The 281-nt window shown below is 39.1% G+C and overlaps 1 protein-coding gene across 1 annotated transcript in view; it reads left to right on the top strand.

Moving 5' to 3' along the window:
• Positions 1-281, top strand: part of LOC119592141 (lysine-rich arabinogalactan protein 19-like) — a gene marked incomplete in the record, with an annotated part of 14705 nt that overhangs the window by 5598 nt on the left and 8826 nt on the right. The window contains 1 exon segment of the mRNA XM_037940959.1: positions 111-209. Coding sequence (XP_037796887.1) covers positions 111-209 — 99 coding nt within the window.

Here is a 281-nt window from a genome sequence, read left to right as displayed (position 1 = left end):
AGAAAAAGAGTCAGCACATGAAACAAGATACTGTCACAATAAGAAGAGAATTGTAAATTGAACGTTACATTTTCTATAAACCTATAAAGCGCAGGTCTTTGTACCCCCAGACGCGACTCAAACCTACATCTGGACTTTTGTGGCGATAGGATTACTTATCTCCTGCTGTGTGTTCTCTGCCCTACTCTACCGGAAATTCTTCGGCCCTTGTAAGTACCCTTACCTTTTCTACTTCTTTCTTGTTTCTTTACCACTGGTTTTCTTCTTTTGTTATTGTTTGA

This window comes from Penaeus monodon, chromosome 29 (genome assembly GCF_015228065.2).
Source record: "Penaeus monodon isolate SGIC_2016 chromosome 29, NSTDA_Pmon_1, whole genome shotgun sequence".
NCBI classification, from domain to species: domain Eukaryota; kingdom Metazoa; phylum Arthropoda; class Malacostraca; order Decapoda; family Penaeidae; genus Penaeus; species Penaeus monodon.
Note: the sequence above shows the minus strand (reverse complement) of the source record. Positions and strands in the feature narration are given on the sequence as shown.